This window comes from Falco cherrug, chromosome W (assembly GCF_023634085.1).
Source record: "Falco cherrug isolate bFalChe1 chromosome W, bFalChe1.pri, whole genome shotgun sequence".
In the NCBI taxonomy this organism is placed as follows: domain Eukaryota; kingdom Metazoa; phylum Chordata; class Aves; order Falconiformes; family Falconidae; genus Falco; species Falco cherrug.
This window is the reverse complement of record NC_073719.1, coordinates 4,904,714-4,921,976: the sequence shown is the minus strand read 5'-3', so window position 1 is coordinate 4,921,976 and position 17,263 is coordinate 4,904,714. Positions and strand designations below refer to the sequence as shown.

Here is a 17,263-nt window from a genome sequence, read left to right as displayed (position 1 = left end):
CATTTCTACTGTTCATGTCTCACAAACCCTTAAACCTTGTGCTGACTGTCAGCCATGTGATCTTGGCAGCAGGTCCTGTCCATTCTCTACAGAAGAAAAAATGAAAAAAACCCCTATGTTAGTATGATCAAAATATGGCTTTGCTACCTCTTAAAGAAAAAAGTAAGTAGTTAGCTTAAATGTCTATAAATGCTGTGTACAAATTCCCCTGCATGTCAGTGCTGCTCATACAGAAGGGATTCTGTATGACAGGCTGAGTGTCTGTTTTGCTGATTGACTGGATACCAAGCAAAAATGAATTAAAAAAAAAAAAAAGAATAAATGCAGTTTATTATATTACACTATAATAAAGGAAAAATAGCATGCAATATGATAAAAGGAAGCAGTACTAGTTATTATGCACAATATGATAGAAGAGCAATAGGAGTGAAGCATCAAATCATTACTGCAAAGCATTACAGAGACTAAGAAAAGGATACATCACCAATTACCACCTTAACATCATCCAGGCCCACACTTTGGCTGGGAAGCCCTGTTGTGGCTGGTGCCAGGAGTCTCTCAGCAACTGGGAAATCCCTATGCAATGTGTCCACCCGTAGGTGAGGCTTCTGGCCCAGTCCCAGGGTTTGCCCACTTTTATACTCAGTGAAAAACAAAAACAGTTTACATACCTAGTGTATGCAAACTTTTAAGTTTAGGCTAAGTCAGGCATGCGCTGTCTCATGATTTGTAAGGTTCACACACACCAGGGACGTTGGCCAGACACTTGAGCGTGGTGGGGTTACTGTCATGTCACAGCTGCACACAATATTTATTGTCTGGATGGTCCTGCTCATATCTTGCTTGTTTGGGAAGCTCAAGACAAACACCACCTGCTCATTAAAGTTGTCCTTGAGCTTCCTGAGCTCACTGTTCAAGTTAAACAATTCCTAATTAAAGACAAAGGCTTTTTCATAAGCAGTAATCAATTTAATAAATTTTCACCACAGCATCTCAGATTTAGGTATATTAAAATGCGTGTAAATCTTCAGCTGTATCTAAGAAGGAAGCTCTCAATAGCTAGTGCCTAACATCAGGCAACATATTTGCAGTAAGCCATTTATTAATGCAGTGAATTTAGCTCCATTTCCTGTTTACAGCATATCCAACAAACAGACCTCAGTTGTTATTCCAAATGCATTTATAATTGCATTTTATTTCAGGCCTGTTTTATTTGTACATATTCCAGTTTATGGAGGTCATACGCACTCCCTTGTTTCAAGTACAACCATTCACCCACATGACGTAGTGTAGGGTGCGAGAAGACTTTGTTATGGGAACCTGGTGTAGTGGTTTGACCCTGGCTGAATGCCAGGTACCCTCCAAAACCGCTCTATTACTACCCTCCTCAACCAGACAGGGGAGAGAAAATATAAAAGGCTCATTGGTCGAGATAAGGACAGGGTGATCACTCAGCAATTACTGTCACGGGCAAAACAGACTTGGGGAAAATTAGTTTAATTTATTACCATTCAAATCAGAAAAATACCTTCCCCCCACCTCTCCCTTCTCCCAGGCTTAACTTAATTCCTGATTTCTCTATGTCGCGCCCCCCGCCCCCCCCCCCCCCCCCCCCCCAAGCAGCACAGGGGAACGGGGAATGGGGTTATGGTCAGTTCATCACACATTGTTTCTGCCACTCCTTCCTCCTCATACTCTTCCCACTCTATAGCATGGGGTCCCTTCCACAGGAGACAGTTCTTCAAGAACTATTCCAACGTGAATCCTTCCCACAGGCTTCAGTTCTTCACACACTGCTCCAGCATGGGTCCCTCCCACAGGGTGCAGTCCTTCGGGAACAGACTGCTCTAGTGTGGGTCCCCTGTGGGTCCACAAGTCCTGCCAGCAAACCTGCTTCAGCACAGGCTTCCCTCAGGTCACAGCCTCCTTCGGGTATCCACCTGCTTTGGTGTGGGGTCCTCCATGGGCTGCAAGGGAATCTCTGCTCTGGTACCTGGAGCACCTCCTCCTCCTCCTTCACTGACCTTGGTGTCTGCAGAGTTGTGGCTCTCATATTCTCACTCCTCTCACTGGTGCAGATTTTTTAATTTTTTTCCCTTCTTAATATGCTATCACAGAGGTGCTACCACCATCGCTGATTAGCTTGGCCTTGGCCAGCGGCAGGTCTGTCCTGGAGCCAGCTGGCATGGCTCCATCGGACATGGGGGAAACTTCTGGCATCTTCTCACAGAAGCCACCTCTGTAGACCCCCTGCTACCAAAACCTTGCCATGCAAACCCACTACACCTGGGATAGTTCGCTTCTTCCCATCCGAGTATGTAGAGTCCCAAGCATGTTTTATCTCATTGTCATGGTAACAGTATAGTTCACTTCCTTCCCCATCTGTACCTACTTTTGCACAGGCACCTACATGACAGCCAGCTGCAGATCTCAGAATTTGGACAACAGGACCTGTATTACATCAGCAAGTTCACTAATGAACAAAACAGGACATTGCATATGTATGATATGTTAATCAGAGCAAGTTTTATTATCCACTCCTGCAGTTGCTTTCCCTTGAGCTTCACCCCTGAGTAGGGCTCCGCTGTGTCAAATCCCTATTTTGATTAGCATTGGTGTCCTGGGGCTCCCACCATGGTAATGCTATGCTTTCAATAAAGCCAAAGCTTTCACTTGCTGAGTGTTGTGTGCCTTGTCCCTGAGGGATCTGCACCTGCTTTTTACTTGCAACACAGATGGAGAGTAGCACCCACATCACCTGAGAGGCAGCAAGTCTTCCTAGCCTCTGACCCACAGCCATCTCCACTTTCACTGGGGGGGAAAAAACAGTAATGAAACAAGTATCAGTACAAGATCTTTTTGAAATGTCATTAAGAACACTGCAAGAGATTAACTGACACAGGAATCTCAGACCTTTCCAGGAGAGGAAGCTCCCTTGGACTGTTTTTTGTTCAGGCATCAGCATAACTTTCCCATCAAGGGTTTTGCTTATTGTCACAGTTGAAGTGGGTTACTGCAAGATTGCTGCTTGGAGAAATGACCTGGTTTTGCTAAATTTCTTCTGCAAGTCCTCTGAATACAGGGCCTGAGATTTTTAATGGTGTGTAAGCATTGTTCTATTTAACATTGCAAAACTTATACATGACTTAGCTAAATCTTATTTTCAGAAGTGACTGAGGTCCTCAGCAGCTTAAGGAGTCAGAGCAGGATTTTAAAAGCTGGTTGAAACATGATTTGGTTTTATTTGAACAGACAGGAAACAAAGAAGGACCTAAAAAGATACTCTGGCAGTGGCAAAGAAAGCTTATGAACTGCTTGTCATTTCACTTTACAACAAACCACCAAAGTCTTCTTACAACAAACCACCAAAGTCTTCTCCCAACACCTACTCAAGATCAATCCCAGGGAAAAAGGAAAAAAAACACACCCCAAGATTTGAAGAAATGTACAAAAGGAAGGGGCAACACATGATAGATGCTGAAAGACTAGTACATTATATAATGGCAAATCCTTCCTGAGTAGACATCAAATGCACCAGATGGGAAAGAACCGAGTGATGTACTGGGAGTGAAGAAAGCAAAAATGGAAAAGTAAAATATTTTAATCTACTTTGCCAGGAAAACAGGACTTATGTGATCACACTGTAAGTATATGTGCCTCTTTCTTCTCCTATTTGACTCTCTTAATCAAATGAAATAGAAGTGAAGAAACTTTCCAAACAATTTAAGTGCTTACAACTTCCATCAAAATAAATGGCTGAATAGAGAAGATGCTTTTTAGAGCTGCAACACAAACTCAGGTGTTTTTTTAACAAGCAGAGAGCCCCAAAGGGAAAATTACTTTTGTATATATGCTCTCACTGTAGGAAAAGCTTGAGTAAGAGATAGCAAGTTGTTAGAGCACTGACTTGGGAACAAGATCTACTTAGATTAGAGAACTGGCAAAATCATGATCCTCAGCTGTAAATCCTCCCTGCTGCATGGACAACTGCTTGCTTTTGAAGTAAGCAAAGAGAAGTTTCGAGGTATATTAACATCAGGTTTTGTTCACCTTAACAAACCATGTGTTTGTTATAAGCTGTAGCAGGGAGTCAGCTGCCTCAGTTCAGCCACTTGGGCAGCTAGTATTGACAAGACATCAGCAGGGAATCAGAACAGAGGGGAAAGCAACTTCAAGGCTAGGGTAAAGGAGAGTTGAGCTTGAGTTGACTGTAAAACTAAAAGCAATAAAAGATTAGTAATAAAAAAAGCAAGAGTGGAAACATCTAAGGTTGGAAATTAGTACAGATTGTTCATGATCACAAAAAAGGAATTCACCAAGCAACAGGGAAATAAGAAGAAACAGAGAAGACCAGGGGCCAAAGTCAAGAGAGAGAAAAAAGCCAAAACAGTAAAATTTTTTGAAGTACAGAAAGGTAAAGGGGGAAAAAAAGCCAAAAAAAACCCTCATCAGCATTTCTTTCCCTATTCTTTTCTGCTGTCTTAGGAACCAGCTTTTCTTCTCACTTTCTACAGAAGTTCTTTCTCCTCCCAAGTCAGAAGTCATTTCTTACCATCAGCTTTTCACAGGCTTTGTGCAGGCAAGAGAAAACAAGACTCAATGGGAGGAGACTCCAGATCTTATTCAGAGATTAACACAGGCAGTAGCTCTGACCATGCTTCTTCCTCATCCAAAGATCCTCCACTCCTGCCCAAGAAGGCCACCTCTTACACACACCCGAAATCACATTTTATATTTGACACTTACAAAGCACTTGACAGGAAATGAGATGCTAATTAATTAAACTGTTGTGTACATTAAACATTACCACAGAATAAATGAGTTATTTTTTCAATAAATTTGTACTTCTCTGAATCTGGAAACACCCTTCCGTATAGAAAAATAGATGGACACAACAGAGGAAACTAGGATATAACAGGCTTTGACTACCCAAAGTGCCTGAAGCCCAGTTTAGGCAGAACTGAGGCTTGATCTTAAAGTTCTGTTTCCCAAACTGGTAAAGACCAGAGCCTTAGGAAAAATTGGAAATTACTTAGAAAATGAAAAAAACTTCCTTTAAGTATTGCATGCCTATGATACACAGTAACCATTTGCAGATCATAGCTTGAAAGGGTGCTTTATTTTGTTTTGGTACAGATTCAGTCCAGTTCACAGAGAACACATTAGTTAACATATATTCACTTTGTAGGAGACATGAGCACTCAGTCACCAGCCTTTTATGACCAATTTATGCAACTTTTGCCTCTAAAGCATCATGTATGACACACAGGTTTCACTATATAGGAGCACTGTAACATCATCTCTAGAAACACAGGAGAGGAGGATGTAAATTTCAAGGACTGTAAAATGATATATACTGCTTGTGGATTTATCTTTCAGAATCATTTTTGACATTAACTTGAAAGTTTGTTTTAAAAGAATGAGTCCCTGAATAATGTATGTTCTTCCTTGAGGCACAGGTTCAAGTTCAGGTTATGATAGCAATCTTCACTTTAAGTAGCCATTAAGATCTGAGGACCCAGAGCAGCCAAAATTGTCTTAAAACCAGGTCTCCAGGTCTATGTGAGCTGCAGTAGCAGCTAATAGGAAGAATGGTACCTGAATCTCAGCAGAATAAAGCAGTTTCCCATGTTTAATCATTTTATTAGAACCTGAAATAGCAATGAAGGCAAGGATGTTTGCCAAATCAGTCCCTGTTAACCTACTAAACTTACCTTCATTGTTAGATATAAGGTCTGGTAGCATTTATGAGGCTTTGGATTTTTTAAAGCACAACATAGGACTCAAGACTCCAAAAGCTCATCTATTTTCCCCACACACTGAGGCTTATGCCAGGTGGTCTAGCAAAAGATACTGTCATTCTTCACAAACCCTTTGTTGCTTACATCAAAGTTCTTTGATACACCCAATACAAACTCTCCCCATCACAGACAGAGGTTCTATCTTTAAGCAAAATAAAGCCGATAAATACTGTAGGCAGTTATCTTCTATGTGAAAAAACAAACAGACAAACAAAAAATAACCAAAAACCAAAACAACAAACCCTCTCTGGAAGGAATTAAAGAACGGTGACTTTTTTTTAAACCATGTTGGCTGTAAGGGTGACAAAAACCCAATATCCTCCACAATGTAACATGAAAACAGCAGGAACATGAAAAATACTGACAGAATGAAGATGAGAGGACAGAAAAGGGACTATGAAAGATACTTTCAGTCTGAAGTATGTTTCAAGTAGCTTAGATTTTCAAAGCTGTTTTAAGAATTTTGTGCACTCAACTTGCTCCCGAATACTCCGCTATTTTTTCTGACTTTTCCACCTAATTAATTTCCTCTCCTCTCAAAGAGCAACAGAAAATGAGAAAACAGATCACAGGAGAGACAATGAAAGCAGTGAGTTAGCATATACTATCAAGTAAAGAAAGTATTCTGTAAGCTGTCAAATATAAAAGCAACACAGCAACTTTCATTTTTCCTCCACTTAAAGCAACTGCGTTTTGAAAATGTTTAAAAGAAAATGGCCAAAATTCATGCCCCATCTCCTCAAAGTTTTAAACACAGCATCTTACAAGTGGGAGAACACCATTTATCTTTTTATTTGTAAACCAAAGTTTGAAATACCTTACAATATACTTTTAATTTAATTTTTCTAAAGAAACATCATTTAAAAACTGAAACAATAGTGTGCCACTAAATGTTAAGGACCGTATTTTAAAAATCTTTATTAAAAAAAGGTTATATAGGTATGATGAATTTAAGTTGTATTTTAAGGTCAACTACTTAAGTATCTAAATGATTTAAAATTAAGTGCAAAACTGGAAGTCCAGTCACAGATGAGGCTGTAGAGTTGTGCTCAAGATAGAAGAGGTCTACCCATGGCAGGCACAGCTGCACACTCATAAGCTAACTCAGTCTGTCTCAGCCATGAATCCTGCAGATCTGAGCGACACCGCTGATTAGGTCAGTTTGATCTACTTAATATAAACGCTCCCTTTCTAATAAGGATATTAACTAAAGCTTTCAGTTAAGCAATAAAACCTTTCTAATTAGCAACAAAAAAATAAAAATTACATGCTTGCTCTGTTTCAGGCACTTTTAAGATCATAGTTTATTTACTGTAGGTAAAAAGCTAATATACAGATTAAGGGATCCCTTAAATTTCAACTCTACAGTTATATACCATCTAGTATTCTTTCTCTGAATGTTCACCAAAAAAAAAGTTTCTAAACAGCTGTAAGCCCCACTATAAATCCTCATTGTTATGAGGAAAAAAAAGATATAAATCAATGCTTAATTTGTTCAATGCATATTATTTACACTGTAAAACCAATGGGAGATAACAAGCAGTGTCAAAGAGGCAATAAGTTTTAAAAATCCAAAGTTTTATTTATTTTTTTTACAGTAGTGTGCTAATCAGCATAATTGTATATAAAAAATTAAAATATAGCAAAGCATCTCATTACAGAAATTTAAATCATCTGAACTGCAGTCATTACTCGGTAACCATTTACATGCAACACCTGCTAGGACTGACTTGACTTTTTGATTTAAAGTGTAAAATAGATTATGAGGTTTAAGAGCAAACATTAATTTGTGTACAAACAAAATTAAAAACTGCACTCAAGAATTATACTGGTCACAAGCCTCTTCCATACAGGAGGAGAAAAAAAAAAAAAGTACAAAAAATGATAGAAAGCGGTCTCTATACACTAATTATCAAAGGCAATGCATAGACTGAGAATACCTGGATGGCACTGCAGACACTGGAAACAAACAGCTTTCACATACATGCTCTTTATAGGAGGCCTTTCTTTCCATCAAATGGCAATGGCTGATAGCAAATAAGGGATACCAGGTGTACAACTAAGTAGATCTTGCAAAATACTAAGATGGGGCAGTTGTTAATATATAATTTGAACTATATATACAATATAATGGAATGCATCCCATTCCAAAAATGGTTTATGAAACAAATGGACCTTTCTACAAGTAGCCTTATGACTCAGCTATCATTCTAATGAAAACATAAGTACACAAGAGACTTGTGTGAAAAGTAAAATTTATGGTGCATTTTACAGGAACTATTGACAAAGCTGCTTAATGGCATTTCTGCTTTTAAAGTAATTTTATTAGATATAATTGAAACATCTGTGTATAAAATGTCCTGACAGACACTTCAACATGGAGCTTTGGTGATTTTAAAAGGCCTTTTTTGATCTATTATGAGTTGTACTGCAGAAGTACTGATGCATGCACACATCTGTGTCAGCTGAGACTAGTGATCCAACAGCATGCACATTTCCTTCTTGAGGTACTTTTCATGTTAAATAACTTCAATAACAGTAAGATGAAAAATAGATTAAACAAAGTATTTCAGATAACTCAAACTGAATAGGAAATAGAATGCCAATATGGCAGTAAAACATTTTTCTGTTGTTTTTAAACAGGAAGGCTTCCTGTACCAGCAGACTCCTGTATGCAGATACACAGAGGAGGAGGGAATACACCACTTATAATTGCCATTAAACCAGAGCTGATTCATCATGTGAGAAGTTACAAATTACAGAAAACATGAATAGTCAATAAAAGAGAAACAACTAGTTTACATGAAAGAAAAGAGAACACTTCAGTCTGAATGCAATTATTTTGTGAAAGCTGCTACAACAGCCCACAGAACCTCATTTGTGTTGGCTTTCATACATTCAGCCTCAGGGTCTAAATCCAGAAGCTGCCTCACCCTCTTTGTGGCTAAATCATACTGCTCATCCAAAAGGGGGGCAAAAGCATTCTCCAGAACATCTGAAGCATGGGATAAATAAACAAGTGCCAGCAAGCGCTTGTCCATGCGGTGAGGGTCATTCACCCATTTGTCAAGAACTGCTTCTTGAACCTTCTTGATGAGGCGCTGTTTGATATTGTTGTTGGTGAGGGGATGCGTAGTCATGTCAAAAAGAAGGAAGTTCTGTTTCTCTGTTGTCAGTATACCTTTTTCGACTAGATTTTTAGCTAACCGTTCACGGACATTTCGCAATTGGTAGTGCAACTTCAATGGGTTCCATGTTTCACCTAAAAAAAACAAGCCAAAAAGTCAAGAGTCAGACAAAGTTTAAGCTGTACTATTACAGTGATTCTCCCCGCCGCTGCAGAATGAGCTGTCAAATTCATATAGCTGACTATTACACTAAGATATTGTGCTCATGTCAGCATTTATCTGATCTCTGACCTACCCAGATATATGCATAGAGACAGAGACCATGAGAGCCTCTTTGAGGAGTTTCAGTGTAAATTTAAAGTTTGGTGAAATGCTAGCTAAGCCATATCTTGATTAGGGATATGACAAATAAGCACTCTTTTACTGAAGGAAAAGAAGAAAAAAAAAAAAAGAAAACAACCCCCCCACACACCCCAAAAACCCCCCCAAACAAAACACCAAACACAGACATGAAGAAAGAGTTAATAAAAATGAAAATAAGCATCTCCTCCAATCTTGTCCATTTGTCTACTTCCAGCATTTTATCAATTCAGAAGCTGGAAGAAGCGTCATTGCCATTCTTTCTGCCACAGAGATAAACTAATGCACACCTACCCTATATGTCCTCCTTATTTCTCTATTTCTTCAGGTTTACATTCTTCTCTCCCTTCCTGCCCCCACCAGGTGAAACAGTGACATGCACTGTGTGAGTGTGGGTGTGTGCATTACACATTGGCACATGTTGGGCAGGGGCTTTGATGTTTCTATAAAAATTATTTCTAATGTTTTTTTGTTAAGGCAGGAGAACTAGGCACTTCAGTGTGTGTGTGTGCGCACATGCATGCACGTGCGCTTAGAGGAGGGAATTTTAAAAACACAAAATCAGCATCAACAGCTACTGAGAAAGCTAAAGTTGCTAAGCACTGAGAAATCCATCTTTGCCCAAGAGTTTACTTAACAAGCTACAATTTTAGGTCCAGCTTACCTAAGTATTTATTGTAAGTATTCAAATCCCCTCCTCATATAGAAAGCCTATGCACTTAAGAGGCAAGGGAAGAAACAGCATAAAGTATTTCTTACATAGATGGGGGGTTTCCCCATAAATGATGTGAGAATTTCTATATCAGAAAGTTTTTTTAAAAAAAATCATTGGTTAACAAATAATAATAATACACAGATTACTTTAAGGTTTTTCCCATTGTGATGGAAGGTGACACTGTATCCAAGTAACAGACAAGTAAACAAATGAGGTGACACCAACTGCATAGTGAAAGGTAGAGAACCCACCCAGGCCTGAACTCCATAAGTCCCTGTAAGAATCACATTCTCATTGAATATGATTCCCCCTGCTTGACCATCAATGAAGCTATCACAGACACACACACACACAAAAATAATAGTAATCTCCCTACACTGTTTCACAGGGCAAAAGTAATTTCCTAGATGTTTCCAAATTTGTTAGGTAGATGTGGCTATACAATAATAAAAATCAGTACTGTGGTGACATCTTGTGACCAATCTCCTCAATTACACAGTCACGTTGTTCAGACAGATGTTTGTTACATCTACAGGAAGACCTGACATTTTTATCCAAACATCTGTTTTCTCTGTACTTGCTTCCCTTAGAGGCTATCTTATAAACAAGATCAGCCTGGCAAACATCACCTTAAATGTCCATATAAATATTTCCATGATGTCTTTGAATACTAACTTCAATCAGCATTCTTTGCATCACTGATAATTATGGATAGAGTCACTATTTTCCAGGATCAGGACCTAAAGCAAAATTCTAAGAGTTTATCAAAACCCAAAATAAACCACCAAAATATTTTTTTTCAAAGGGAAGTTCTCTAAACTATAGGAAATGCAAACAACCCTAATGCCATCTAAGAATTAGTAATTAAATACCCATGTGTAAATAAAAATGATTGATCTAAGTCTCAGCCACAGCACTGACAATAACTCTTCCCAGAGCCAAATACTTAGCAGGGTCAGGAAAACCTTAACTTAGCTCAAGGAAAACTTACAACATTGTTCATTCATTAGCTGACCTTTTTTGAATCAGTACTAACTTGATTTGCTCTGCACTGTGAAATGTCAGCACAAATTATGTAATTTGGACAAGAAAAATTGTTTTTGCAGTCTGTAAAAGTGGAAGAGAGCTGAGCAAGAAATAAACTGCAAGGCTACACAGCAGCCATGCCCCTTACTGACTGCAAGGTGCCCCTTGCTTTATTCTCCTCTCTCCCCCCTCTGTCTGACCATCAAGGAGCAAGAGGGGAGGGATGGCAAGGGCACCAAGCATGAACTGTATGTGAATATGCAAGGACGTCTGCTTCTGGTGGTACAGGACAAATGGGAAGAACATAACGAAAATGAAGGCAGAGGAAGCTGGAGGGATTTTGCTCATTTTTATACTCTTATTACAAGTAACAAATATATTTAGATAGACAAATTCAAGTCTCGATACCTCTTACCTCCAAAAGTCATATTGTTGACAAAACAGTGGGGTTTTTTTCCTGTACTGTTTGCACACCTAAGTACAGCTCTGACCTACTCCAGGGAAAATGCATTTTGTGTTTTTTGTAAAAACAGACAAACCTCAGTGATGAATTCTGTCTACAGAAAAAAACTAAAAAAAGAACCCCAAATGAAAAAACAACCCATGTCCTGGTTTCAGCTGGGACAGAGTTAATTTTCTTCTTAGTAGCTGGTGCAGTGCTGTGTTTTGGCTTTGGTGTGAGAATGATGTTGATAAGACACAGATGTTTTTGGTTGTTGCTGGGTAATGTTTATACTAAGTCAAGGACTTTTCAGTTTCTCAGGCCCTGCCAGGGAGAAGGCTGGAGTGGCACAAGAAATTGGGAGGGAATACAGCCAGACAGCTGACCCAAAATAGCCAAAGGGATATTCCATACCATAGAATGCCATGCTCAGTATATAAACTGGGTGGGGGAGGGGTTGGCCGGGGCCTGTCGATCGCTGACAAGGGACTAGCTGGGCATTGGTAGGGCGGGTGGTGAGCAATTGTATTGTGCATCACTTGTTTCCTTTTCTCCCTTCCCTTAGTATTTTATTCTTCTCCCCTTCTCCCTCCTATTCATTACAACTCATTATTATTATTGTTATTACTACTATTATAGTTTGGTTTCCCCCCTTATTTTATTTTAATTATTAAATTGCTCTTATCTCAACCCTTGAGTTTTACATTCCTTCCCGATTCTCCTCTGTGTGTGTGTGTGTGTGTGCGCGTGCGCACACGTGCGTGCGTGCGTGGTAATTAGTTATTGGCTGGGGTTAAATCACGACAGTCCTTTGGGGCACCCAACATGGGGAACAAGGGGTTGAGATAATGACACGTCTGACTAGGGTGTGTTAAAACAAAATTGTTATAAATATTCTTTGTAGTGGTTTAATAGTCACTGGCCACAGTGTTTTTTTCTTTGTTCTCAGAGTTGCTGCTCATGATCTCAGGGTCGCATTATGTACTTTACTTGCTGTATGTGTTCCCTGTGATGCTGTTTATGATCCATGGGGCCTGGGCTAAAGTTATCATTGTGTTATACTTTATAGTACTGGCTTCTGATATGATAGACTCGCTGGCCATGAAACTAATCTCGTGTACTCAGTCAGTATTGCCGTCGCCCCTATTCGGGCGCCCTCTGGTGGGGATTATTGATAAGTGCACCCTTAGCTTTTCCTTTTTGGAGAGTCAATTATGCAATCTATCATTCTACATTTTCCCCTTCTCTAGGCCAATTACAGAAGTGTTTAAGGCTTTTGAAAATTTTGAATATACTTGGGATGTTGAGACCAGAATATTGGTGGCCCTGATTCTATTGCTGGGAATGCTGAATGTGGTTCAAACCTTGTTGAGAATTAAGCAACTAGCTGTGACAATTCCAACCCCTGCAACAAGCACTGAAGCCATTCAAACCCCAGCAATAGGTACTGTGTCTACTGCAACCGCTGCAACAAGCATTGCAGCTACTTAAACTTGGCTATAAGCATCTTGGCTAATCAAAACCCAGCAAGTGGCACTACAACTACTCCAGACCCCACGACGAGAGATGAAGAGGACCAACTCGTGCTGGTATCAGGCACTCCTATACACAAGAAGAGATGGACACACAAAACAGCTCATTTAGTAAAGGAAGATAAAGCAGGGCCACCACAGGAAGAGAAGGAAGAGGCAGAACAAGAGGAAACCACTTAATCCTATCCCTGAACGAGCTGCAGGATATGCAAAAATATTTTAGCCATCAACCAGGTGAACACACTGTCACCTGGTTCCTTCAGTGCTGGAATAATGGGGCTAATAGATTGGAATTAGAGGGTAGGGAAGCCAAGCAGCTGGGGTCACTTTCTAGGGAAGGGGGCACTGACAAGGCAATTGGAAAAGGGACACAAGTCCTCAGACTCTGGAGACAACTCTTGTCAAGCATGAAGGAAAGGTATCCTTTCAAGAAGGATATTACATGTCACCCAGGCAAGCGGACTACAATGGAGAAATGTAACCAGTACCTGAGGAATTTAGCCATGCTAGATATGATTTATTATGACCTGAACAATGCACAGTTACCAAGAGATCCTGATGAAGTCCTATGCACACAACCCATGTGCTGGAAATTTGTACAGAGTGCACCAGTGTCATATGCAAACTCATTGCCAATAATTAGCTGGAAATCTGATGCACAACCAACAGTGAAGTGATTCGCCATCTCCAGGGCTACAAAGATAGCATCTCTACCTCCCTCATCTCAGCTGTGGGGGTAGTAGTTCATCATATCAAAGAAGATAGATCCTACTCTCCAACTTTATGGACCCACATATCAGCTATTAACAGCAAGAACCCTTCTGCTTGAGAGGGAGAATATAGGAGATAGACACCACAGGGTACCCTGTGGTTTTACCTGTGGGACCACAGACATGATATGAGGAGGTTGGATGGAAAACCTACCTCAGTCCTAGAAGCACGGGTATGTGAATCACAAGGAAAAGGTCTTTTCCAACCTAAATCATTCTATGAAACACAATTGTGAATAGGGGTTCTTTTAGGAAGGTTGCTGCTCCAATATCTAGTGGGCAGTTTCCCAGAGTGGAAAGGCTGATTTTACTCTTGATCCTGTGAAAAGGAATTCTAATCAGTTTTTACAAGACATAAATAGGCAAGATCGCAATTGCTCCACAGTACAGCTGCTTTGCACTGCTTGCTGCCATGGTAGAGAATCCTATGAACAGGATTAGGGGGACCCTGCCTCCAGCCAGGTGGAGGCCAGGGATAATTGGGTTTAGTGGACTGTGTGGATCTGATGGCCTGGCACATCAGACCCACAGGAATATAAAGCTCTAATAGACACCAGTGCGCAGTGTACTGTAACACCATCAAGCTATGAAGGGGCAGAACCAATTAGTATTTCTGGAGTGACAGGGAAATCCCAACAGCTAACTGTATTGGAGGCTGAAAAAAGCCACATTGGGAATGAGGGGCAAAAACTCATCCCATTGTGACTGGCCCAGAGGCTCTGCATCCTTGGCATAGACTATCTCAGGGGAGGGTATTTCAAGGATCCAAAAGGTGGGCTTCTGGTATAGCTGCCTCGGAGACGGAGGAAATTAAGCAGCTTTCTACTTTGCCTGGCCTTTCAGAAGACCCTTCTGTTGAGGGGTTACTGAAGGTTGAAGAACAACAGGTGCCGATCACTACCACAGCGGTGCACTGGCGGCAATACCACACCAACCGAGACTCCCTGATTCCTATCCATAAGTTGATTCGTTGACTAGAAAGCCAAGGAGTGATCAGCAGATCTGCTCACCCTTTAATAGCCCCATATGGCCAGTGCAAAATTCTAATGGAGAATGGAGACTAACAGTGGACTATTGTGGCCTGAATGAAGTCACGCTGCCATTGAGTGCTGCCGTAGCAGACATGCTAGAACTTCAATATGAACTGGAATGAAAGGCAGCCAAGTGGTATGCCACTACTGATATTGCAAATGCGTTTTACTCTATCCCTTTGGCTGCGGAGTTCAGGCCATAGTTTGCCTTCACTTGGAGGGGTGTCCAATGCACCTCGAATGGACTCCCCCGGGGGTGGAAACACAGCCCTACCATCTGCCATGGACTGATCCAGGCTGCCCTGGAACAGGGTGAAGCTCCGGAACATCTGCAGTATATTGATGACATCATCATATGGGGCGATACAGCAGAAGAAGATTTTGAGAAAGGGGAGAAGATAGTCCAAATCCTTCTGAAAGCTGGTTTTGCCATAACACAGAGTAAGGTCAAGGGACCTGCACAGGAGATCCAGGTTTTGGGGAATAAAATGGCAACATGGACGTCGTGAAATCCCAATGGATGTGATCAACAAAATAACAGCTGTCTCCACCAACTAGAAAGAAACACAGGCTTTCTTAGGCACTGTGGGTTTTTGGAGAATGCACATTCCAAACTGCAGTCTGATTGTAAACCCTCTCTATCGTGTGACCCAAAAGAAGACCAGTTTTAAATGGGGTCCTGAACAATGATAAGCTTTTGAACAAATTAAACAGAAGAAAGTTCAAGCAGTAGTCCTTGGGCCAGTTTGGACTGGGCAAGATATAAAAAATGGACTTTGCACCACAGCCAGGTAGAATGGCCCTACCTGGACCCTCCTGCAGAAAGCACCAGGGGAGACTCGAGGTCAACCATTGGGCTTTTAGAGTCAGGGATATATAGGATTTGAGGCCTGCTATACTCCAAATGAGTAAGATATATTAGCAGCTTATGAAGGGGTTTGAGCTGCTTTGAAGTGATTGGTACTGAAGCACAGCTCCTCCTGGTGCCCTGGTTATTTGTTCTGAGCTGGATGTAACGGACTGTTAAAGACTACACTGAAAGCAATGGGTGGTGGAACTTTCAAACATTGGGATAAACATTTAGCAAAGGCCACCTGGTTGGTTAATACCAGAGGCTCTGCTACCTGAGCTGGTCCTGCCCAATCAAAGCTTTTGCGTACTGTAGAGTTGCATAAAGTTCCTGTAGTGCACCTTAAAAATATGCTTGGGAAAACAGTCTGGGTCGTTCCTGCTTCAGGCAAAAGCAAACCCATTCGTGGGACTGCTTTTGGTCAAGGGCCTGGGAGCATTTGGTGGGTAATGCGGGAGGATGGTTAAATTCAATGTGTGCCTCAAGGAGATTTGATTTTGGGTGAAAACCAATAAACTGAGTGATGTTAATTGTTACATAATGTTATATATTGTCAATGGCAGTGGCAGTAGGATTTGAACCCATGCCCCCGGAGAGACTGGATACCTATTAGTACTGGATACCTTGTGGCACCTATCTCTACTCATTTATATTTGAAGACTTGTATCTGACTCCTCCTTAACTGCCACACCAACGAAGAATGACTTTGGTGAAACCAGATCAGTGCAATTGTAACAGAATCAGGACTGGCTTCAACATGCAACAAACCAACACTTCATACCATCTTCCCTGCCCAAAAGACTCTTATGACAGATGGAGCCCGATGTCATGGACTAAATGAACTCAATGGACTTTAGAGAGATGGTGCATAGACTAAGGGGATGATATCTGTGTATTTATATTAAAGGACAGGAGAGGTGATGATGTATTGGAAAATGTACCATGATGTAAATGGTATGGAATAAGGGGTGGATACTGTCCTGGTTTAAGCTGGGATGGAGTTAATTACCTTCTCAGGAGCCAGTATGGTTCTATGTTTTGGCTTTGATGTGAGACTTTTCAGTTCCTCAGGCCTTGCCAGCAAGAAGGTTGGAGGGGCACAAGGAATTGGGAGGGGGACACAGCTAGGTCAGCTGAACCAAACTAGCCAAAGAGGTATTCCATATCATAGGGCATCATGCTTGGCATATATACCTGGGGGGTGGCTGGAGTGGGCAGATTGTTTCTCGGGGACTGGCTGGGCAGCGGGTGATGAGCAGTTGCATTGTGCATCACTTGTTTTCTTTCTTCCTTTCCCCCTGGATTTTATTCTCCCCACTCCCTCCCCTTGTTATAACTGTTACTGATATTATTGTTCTTTCATTTTTGTTCTGTTTCAATTATTAAATTGTTCTTATCTCAATCCCTGATTGTTACATTCCTTTCCGATTCTCCTCCCCATCCCTCTGGGTGAGGGGGGAGTGAGTGAGTGGCTTCCTGGTACTTAATTACCAGATAGGGTTAAATCATGACAGATAAGAAAACAAATAGTTGAAATAAAATAAAATAAAACCAATAAAAATTATAATCAAAAGGAGGGAGAAGGGGAGAGGAATAAAAACCAAAGGG

At 40.8% G+C, this 17,263-nt stretch overlaps 1 protein-coding gene across 8 annotated transcripts in view; it reads right to left on the bottom strand.

Moving 5' to 3' along the window:
- Nucleotides 1–7,358: 7,358 nt before the first annotated feature.
- LOC129734525 (Golgi phosphoprotein 3) overlaps nucleotides 7,359–17,263 on the bottom strand; it is a 50,729-nt gene continuing 40,824 nt past the window's right edge. For all 8 annotated transcript variants that reach the window (XM_055698125.1, XM_055698124.1, XM_055698118.1 and 5 more), the window contains exon 5: nucleotides 7,359–9,063. In XM_055698125.1, coding sequence (XP_055554100.1) covers nucleotides 8,639–9,063 — 425 coding nt within the window. In that variant the 3' untranslated portion in view covers nucleotides 7,359–8,638. The remainder of the gene's footprint in view (nucleotides 9,064–17,263) is intronic.